General features: G+C 39.0%; 1 protein-coding gene across 1 annotated transcript in view; it reads right to left on the bottom strand.

Moving 5' to 3' along the window:
* sh2d3cb (SH2 domain containing 3Cb) overlaps nt 1–1,513 on the bottom strand; it is a 51,573-nt gene extending 50,060 nt beyond the window's left edge. Inside the window, exon 1 of the mRNA XM_050050206.1 lies at nt 1,404–1,513. Coding sequence (XP_049906163.1) covers nt 1,404–1,422 — 19 coding nt within the window. The 5' untranslated portion in view covers nt 1,423–1,513. The remainder of the gene's footprint in view (nt 1–1,403) is intronic.
* Nucleotides 1,514–9,048: the final 7,535 nt, after the last annotated feature.

The following is a 9,048-nucleotide window of genomic DNA, read 5'->3' as shown; positions in this document are numbered from 1 at the left end:
GCTGTTGGTATGGTATGCTGTACATAATCACGGAAACTGTCAGTGTGTCATTCTGTCTGTCCCACGTTTTTCTACTCACTGACGTGGTCAATCTATGTGAAACTGCACATAGGCATTGAGGATTGGCATAGGTAGAAGGTGACAAAGCTACCAGTGGCTATGGACTAATAAGCTTATACTTTTATTATATATTGCTACTGACTACAAAAAAAGCAAAGGAAAGAAAATCATGACGGATATGAGTTTGCATTTTTCAGGGCATATAGCCTGTAACAAATGGCACCATTTTACTTTAATGTGAGTTCTTGTTTGAACACAGGTGTCATTCTGAGGTGGCAATCTGAATTATTTGCAAGGGCCTGCCATACCCAATGGGCCCCAGTGCAACCGCACTACCTGCACTGTCTATATTTACACCCCTGGTTGGGCCCCTCTAGAAGGTCACCAGACAAACCTGACAGGTTGTGAGATGATCATCTCTAACCTTTGCTTTTTGGGGAAATGTTGGAATTTAACCTGTTCGGACCTCAAACATGAAACCACGTGAGAAGTTTAGAGAGGAAATGTGTCTTTTTGGAGGAACCGATAACATCTCACAAATATCTGAAATGTGACAAGTGGCCTAAAATAAACAGTTTTTGTAAGAGATTACAAACCAAAACATATTGGGAACTGCTGGTTTAATGTCAGATAAATGTAAACGGAGTAAAAAGTAAAATATTTCCCTCTGAGATGTGTGGAGTAAAAGTGCAAAGTCACATAAATGGAAATTTTGTAAAATACTAGAGGTAACGACTAAACTGTATTAAGGAGTTAAAACTCAAGCAGCTACAACAGTGACATGATGCTTTCACACTTTTCACACTTGTCTAATTTTACTTAAGTAGGATTTTGAATGTAGGAATTTACAATGGAGTATTTTTACAGTAAAATACTCCACTTTTACGTAAAGTAAAGAACTAAAGAATTAATATTTCCTCTACAATAAAAAAAAATCAGTTTTGTGGAGCGTCGGTGGCTTAGTGGTAGAGCAGGCGCCCCATGTACAAGGCTGTTGCCGTAGCGGCGCAGGTTCAAGTCCAGCCTGTGGCCCTTTGCTGCATGTCACTCCCTCTCTCTGTCTCCCCCTTTCACACTTAACTGTCCTATCCATTAAAGGCAAAAAATGCCCCAAAAAATATCTTTAAAAAAAAAACAAAACAGTTTTGTCACATAAGGACTTCATTTACCTTCTATTATTTGCACCACACTATATTAATTTATCCAAAATGTTCTTTTTGTGCTTTTGGCACAGTAAAGGTTTTTACAAGGAGGTCAGTTTCACTAATAATCATTTAAGGAAATAAACCGCCCTAATATCCCAAATATTAAACGACAGCGTCTTAAAGTTAAATATAACTTACTCAGTTTTCGTTTGTTCATGGTTGAGACGTTGACTTCCTGATATCTTCACTCATATAAAACGTCCATAAAAACAGTTGGTGCCACTTGTTGCTGTGGTGTGATAATGAGCCGCATGCTCTCTAACCAACAGAGTGACTCTGCTTCCTGTCTTCCAAACAGCGGAAGCAGTTTCATGTTGTGTAGATGCAATCAGGTGACAAGTCACTTTCTGTCTTCACACTGGAAATGAGTGTCTCTTCAGTCACTGTGGAGGTTTTCCGAAGAACGTTGACATGATTTAGATTCAGGTTTCCACTCAGAGGCATCGCAGAGCTGTTGCCACAATTTAAGAGACGCTGAGGTCACGAGTCCACACCCTACCAACACCATAATGTATATGTATAATACATATGGAATAAACCTCTGTTTAAGACACAGTGGCGATCGTGGGAAAGGAAATGTTCAACTTTATAATCCACGAAATCGGAGTTAACTCAGATTCAATTTAGCTCAAAGTATCATTATTATGCCTTCCAGCTAAAATCTTCAAAATGTCAACTTTTAACTTATCTTGAGGACACAAAACTTTCCAAATGCTAAAATGATTCATTGTCATTAAGATCTATAGTTTGGGTAATTTCCCCTTCTTGAAGAGCATCGTGTAATCCTGAAACTGATCTGAGAGCAGGAAATAGGAGGCTTTAATCTGACAGCGACAACATGACACATTGACTCTACAAGGCAAGTTTAAAGCCATGTCGCCCTAAAGTCCATCATGTTTGTCCTTTTCAAAACATCATAGAGGAAAACTGAGCACAGCGTTAATTCAGGCAGGACACCATGTCAAGCTCAGCTCACATCCAAGCTACATCAGCTGATATCAAACAGCCCAGTCAACTGATGGATCAGCTGATTGATGAAGGGAGTCAGCTGATAGATCACATGATTCCTTTCTATGCAACCAATCAGCAAATCTCATTCAGGGCGCTCTATTTAAACTGCTCTGGCCTGCCTACTGTTGCTGCTTCCTCTGCAACCTGCCTCCACCCCAGCTCCTCCTTTTCATGTTGTGTCTGACTCATCAATGTCATTTCTGTTTGTCATTGATGCTGCTCTGTTCTGTTCCTGGGGGTCTTTGCTGCTGCTCTCCCTGCCTTAGGCTTTCCATGTAGGGGCATGGAAGGGCAGGGAGGTTTGCTCTCTCTTCCTCAGGTTTTCCTCATTTACACATGGAAGGGCAGAGAGGTGTGCTCTATGTGCTTTGTNCAATGTCATTTCTGTTTGTCATTGATGCTGCTCTGTTCTGTTCCTGGGGGTCTTTGCTGCTGCTCTCTTCCTCAGGTTTTCCTCATTTACACATGGAAGGGCAGAGAGGTGTGCTCTATGTGCTTTGTATTGCGTTCACACCAGGTGAGTGAATTACATGCAAAGTCAATGTAAAGACGCAATTACACACAAAATCCCACCGGGTGGTGTACACAAATTATGCGAATGAAGTGAAGAGTGTGATTTTCACATAGGCGTGTGGAAGGGCAGGGAGGTGTGCTCTCTCCACCTTATGTTGTGTTCATACAGAGTGCGAATAAAACAATTTGCGTGAGTGAATTATATGTAAGGTCAATGTAAAGACACAATTAGGTGCAGATTCCTGCCAAGCAGCGCAATGGACATGATGGGCTCACTGCAAATTACTCGAAATACACAGATTAAGCACCAGAAATGAAGCAAATACTGTGATTTTGCGTCATTTGCTTTTTAGTGAGAGTTAAAAAATCTGAATTACAGCAACCAATTTGCACCATGATATCCAATCAGCATTGAGATCCTCCAGAGAGGTATGATGTTGAGGATGTACCCATGGAAGTTCATTCATTAATCCAGCAATTTCACACACGCATGACACGAGTCAATGCAAAATATTCTTGCATTCAAACTCACACAAGTAACAAAATTTTCGAATTTGGGTAACACGAGTTACTCACTTATGTAGGCACATGGAAGGGCAGAGAGGCAAATGGAGATAAATTTTTAACAAAACTCCCTCTGCACAGCCGATATAGGGGATCAGGTGCTGGTTGATCACAGGAACGTCTTAAGTAACATATCAAAAATAGATGCGCACACTGAATAGACTTTACTGTGACTTTATTGAGACCGAACAACGCGTTTCGCCTGTGGCTTCTTCAGGTTCACTCATCACCTATAGAAATACATTTTCTTTGACTAAAGTGGTCCTTACTGAAATCATGTTTTTAACTCCAGTGACAACAGCAAATCAAGATCTGTCTTGAGAGCTTAGACAAAAATTATATTTCAGAAACTAACATGAAATCAGTATTAATAGAAAAATGAGAAATGAGGAAACATGGACAGGCGAGCCACAAAAAGACATTTCCTAAACAAAAACCACACGTTAGAAATATTTCACTTCCTGTTTCAGCTGTTAATCATTGGGTGGAGCTCAACTTATTGTTACAGTGACTACTTTTTCTCTTACATGTTAAAACACATGTTACAGGATCCAGTGCTGGCTGAACATTTAGGAGAAAAGTCTGAAGTCTGAGTCATTTTAAATGAACCAGGATCCTGGCTGTAAAATAATCTGTAGTGTTTTATGGAACTGTGGATTCATAATCTATGTACATACTGCAGGTTTTAATGGATTGACTTAATCTTTTTAATGAACAGACACATTTTGTTTGTAAATCTGATCAGTTTAAAAAAAACAACTTTTGATTTTATGTGACATCAGTCATTTGATAAATCAGTGTCAGATGCTGAGTGAATAAGAAACTGCTCTTGAGTAGCCTGTCAAAAGTGAAATATTTTATCTGTGTGCATGTGTAGATCTGTGAGAATGACTCTGAATTTCAACAGAAGAAAAAAAAAATGAATCGAAACTGGACTTTCCTCCCTGTCGGTGTTCTCTGTCTGCCAGATTAAAGAGAAAATGATGGTGTATGTGAGCGGGTTCTCCTGTAGCAGACAGACAACATGTAACCGCAGCAGGAGGGCATTCATCAGCCTCCAGGCTCTGTGGGTGGAGGCACAGAGCTGTCAACATCTTGCAACATTTCCTGCCAACACTTCCTGGTGAACAACAATCCCAAAACCAACTGAGCAGATCTGTGCGCTCAACTAAACCAGAGTCGTGTCAACTTTATTTAACATGTTGTTTCACCGAGATTTAAGATGTTATTGTCAGAATCACCAGAGTCGAGAAAGACGCCAACAAGCTCCACTCAACGATGACCATAAACAATCAAGTGATAATAACTCTAAGAGCTCCCAGCAGTGAGACTCAGCAGATCTTACCAAAGATGTGAATGTTTAATCTTTGATAACTGAACGACCCTCTGTGGGTTTGTCGGGATATTTTCTCTTTTTTTGTACATTTGGCCGGCTCATTATTTTTCATGTTAGTTGTTGTGTTTTGGAGGAAATTGAGTGTTGTTCTGCAACTCCTCGACTTTCTTTGGGTCATGCTGGACTTCTGTAAAAAGCCTTTCTGAGGGTCGTACTTGGAAGTGAAAATCCAGCATCATCCCGCCACAAATCAAATAAATCTGATCGGCACCACCGCAGTTACAGCCTTTCAAAATGTAATGTCCAAATTATTTGAGACTTTTCAGTGTACTTTAAAACTGTAGCTAGATGAGTACATGAAGTTGCAGCCTGTTCTCATTCCGTTCTGTCAGTGATTTTGGCATCGAGCAATTGACACCAAAAGCCACCTTTCACGATGTTATGATATGGCACTGGATGCCGTCAGTTTGAACACTGCAGGTAACAAGGAGGAGCTTGGAATTCCCTATAGGGTGGGTGAGAGAGGGGTGACGGATAGGTCCAACAAACCCCAGACTTTCACCTTGGAGCCTGGTGTTCGCTTTCCATGTCGAGGCAAATCATGATGTTCTTTCCAAACCTTTCCATGTCGAGGCAAATCATGATGTTCTTTCCAAACCTAACCACATGCCTTTGCTGACATCCTGGCGTTGGTTGCAGCGTCCTGGAACATCAACAGCACATGCAGGAAGATGTCTACCACATAATACGTTAACGTAAAAAGTTCCACGTAAACACGTTTTATCGACACATTTAACAGACGTAAATTGACACACCGTCACAGAACGTCAACAACAGACGCTAAAGGATACCTAGGTCATAATAAGTAGACATGAAAGTCCACGGACAAAGTGGTGATATGTGACGAGTTGGGAAGAGAATGTGTTGGAAGTTTAGTTTTTTACACATAACAATAACATATTAACCCTTTTAGACCTGAGCAACTTGGCTTGATTTCTTTCAAAAATATGGGAAGATGGCAATGAGCAACGAAGAAAGAAATTCCCCCTCAAAATTGCAAGAAATTAGTAAAAAGAGAAAATAAAAAAAACAAGAAAATTAGTAAAAATAAAAATTAAAAAAGGGAAGGAAAAGACCTTGAAAAGTGCTTAAAAACTATTTTGAAAAATCCGGAGCATAATTTCAAAAAGTAATAATAATTAAAAAATATAGGCTAGTTTTCCCCTAGTTTTTTCCCTAAATTGTAAAAAAAAAAAAAAATTTTGAATCTATTAATTTTTTTCAATTTGTGGGACATTTCTTAATTACCAGGTTGCTCATTGCCTTTTTCCCCATGTTTGTAAAAGAAGTTGCAAAAATTTGCTCAGGATTCAAATTAAATACTTGAGAAAGGCATCTGAAAGCAGCACAAGAAAAGTGTTGATGCTCCAGGTTTCAAATGGTTAAAGAAGAAAAAATAAACCACAGCACCCTTTATGTAAGATCATTTCTGTTGGGGCAAAAAAAATATTAGTGACACAAGTAGAATACTTTCTTTAACTCGTTTTGATAATAAGTGAAGATTTTGGCTTTCTAAGTCAGAATAAGTCTTAACTTTGACTTACTGTCTCATGATACTGACTTTTTTTTCTTTCCAAACATTTTCATCTATTTTCCCAAACCGGTCTCAATCAGAGGTCGTCGAAAACCGGCTCGTTGTCAGTGACTTCCAGCACCAGACACAGACGAAGAAAGCCGTCCTTTCACATCAGCATGATACGCAGCTGGTCACTATTACATGTGACATTTTGACGGCGTGTTATCGTGAAACCAGGGTCCAAATTTAACACTAGCCACTAGCCAGCTGCTAGTAAAATAAGCAAGTGGCCAGTAACTTTGCTTCACTCACCAGCCAAAAAAACAATGGCAATCTCTTGAGTGGCTGGTAAAGTTTGAACATTCACTAGCCATTTGGCCAGTGAGTCAAAAAGTTAATTTTGGACACTGCGTGAAACCCACCTCAGGAAATTTTAAAGTAACATTAAGCACGTAGTGGGTAACAGCGGCTGTAAATGTGCCCAAACTGGAAAAACAGTAAGATCAGGAGCTCATTACCCTCCGAGCAGAGGACGAGATTGGCCCAACAAACCACGTGTTTGTTGTTGAAGGAAAAAAACGTCAATTCGCTGAGTTGTACTGACGTAGTGCTTTTATTTTTGAAAGAGACTGTATGCAAACTGTACATTTCCTGTGAAAACAGAAGTGTATTTTGAAAACTGTACATTTCCTGTGAAAACAGAAGTGTATTTTGAAAACAGACGATGCATGTAACAGGCTGACACAGCGTCCCAGAACGTCAACAACCAACACACCCAGGGTACCTTGGACGTCATATGTGGACGTGGAAGTCACGACCAAACGTCTATGAAACGAGGTCGGAGTGAGAATGTGATGATTTAATACACGTTGTGCCTTTAAAGTTATCACTTCACCAACATTACTGTCAGTGTTGTAACAGGTCGAAGTGGAGCTCATTTTAACGACCACACTAAACACTACTAACTGGTAGTTTGGTGACAAGATATTAGTTTATAAATGTATTCAAGGTTTTCTTTGAAAAAAGAAAGATAATAATAATGCTATTCAACAAATAAAGTGCGATTAAAAAGTACAGTATTTCTCTCTGGCATGGACAGGTACTTATACATCAGAGCTGTACTTCAGTAAAGTACTCGAGTAACTGGACTGAGTTACTTTGAGCCGCTGCCTGTTGCTGCTGTCAAACTGTCAGCTGGCTTTCTGACTGACTTTCTGTCTGCAACATACAACAGAGACGACTCTGTCACATCAGATGAATGAAGACTGTTTGTACCAAACGAGTCCTGTTACTGTGTTCGACAGAGACTCTGGGACTTAAAGGGTCAGTTCACACAAATCACTTAAACACAACTCAGTTCATCATATTCAAGCTGTGAGTTTATGAATCAGACTTATTCATCATGTTTCAGCTTCAAGATCCTGTGATGAATAAAAACCTCTTTGCTGCAGAACTAGCCAGAGAACCTGCTCTTTACTTTTCAGATTAAAAGTCTGCGAAAAGACAATCATCTCTCAAAGGTCCAGTCAGATTGCACTGCTTATGTCACTCTTTTAGCCAGAAGACTTTCAGTCCTTGATTGGTAGCAGACAATTTATTTTATTTTATTTTGTTTTATTTGACTGTTGTCTGGCTGTTTTATGGGATAACATACCAGATTTTATTTCTCTGTTTATTTCCTGGGGATGAAAAACTGTTATCCTCTACTTCTGTAACAAAGTCTATGAAAACACCCCTTCAAAATAAAAGCCTTGTCACTTTTGATTTGAGTAAATGAAACTTTCTCAGTAATGCTCAGCGGCATGAGATCATATTAGGATCAACCTCTTTATCACAGCAACGACTACATCCTGCTCCTTTCTGCAAATTGAAGAAACCACTCTGACATTTAAAGACTTCAGTCAGTCACATTAAAAAAAAATCACTTCATCATTTAACTGTTAGAGCTTAAGTTTTATTTTTGTAAGCAAACTTTCTGAAAGCTGCAGCTCCACAGCAACAATTTATGTTTTTATTCCAATGTCAGACTTTGAAGCAAAGATTTGTATCATGCTGCTGTTCCAGTGTTGAACACTTGGTGGCAGCAGGATCCCTGTTAAAGCAGAGAGACGAGTGTAAAGACAATGTCTTAGTTTGAAGTTCTAAGTAAGTGAGTTCTTCACTGTGACATTACTACTTTAATTTAACTAAAGAATTTGTGTGAGAATGAATTCTTCTGTTCAGCTGAAGCTGATCTGAGGCTTCAGCAGTCTGAGCTGGGAAAATCAAAGTCACAGTCTTTGTGGGACCAAAATACCTCCCTGTGTTTCCACTGACAGTGATGAACCGTACATGTGGTGCTAAGATCTTCAACAGGGGGTCCGTGACCCCAAGAGGGTCGTCAGAGTTACTGCAGGGGGTCCGCCAAATTATTGTTTGGTAATTTAGGTGAAGTTTAATTCAAGTTTTCAAAATTTAAATGTCTGAAAATACACATTAACATGAATCCAACACAGTGACGTCAGGAAGTTACGACGGGCCTCAGTGCACACTGTTGTGCATGTATTGTCTTGACACTAATAGACTTGACATTATTAACATACATATTACCCAGCATTCATCACTGCATATCTGACAAAAATATCAAAGGAGGAAATAAATCATTGAATTAAATACTTTATATATAATACTTTATATAAAATCTTCTATAAAGTATTTATATAAAATCTTATATAAATACTTTATATAAGATTTTATAGCTTTTATAGAAAAGGATGTAATTTTTTATACAGTTTTTAAATTAA

Source organism: Epinephelus moara, chromosome 8 (genome assembly GCF_006386435.1).
Source record: "Epinephelus moara isolate mb chromosome 8, YSFRI_EMoa_1.0, whole genome shotgun sequence".
In the NCBI taxonomy this organism is placed as follows: Eukaryota; Metazoa; Chordata; class Actinopteri; order Perciformes; family Serranidae; genus Epinephelus; species Epinephelus moara.
Note: the sequence above shows the minus strand (reverse complement) of the source record. Positions and strands in the feature narration are given on the sequence as shown.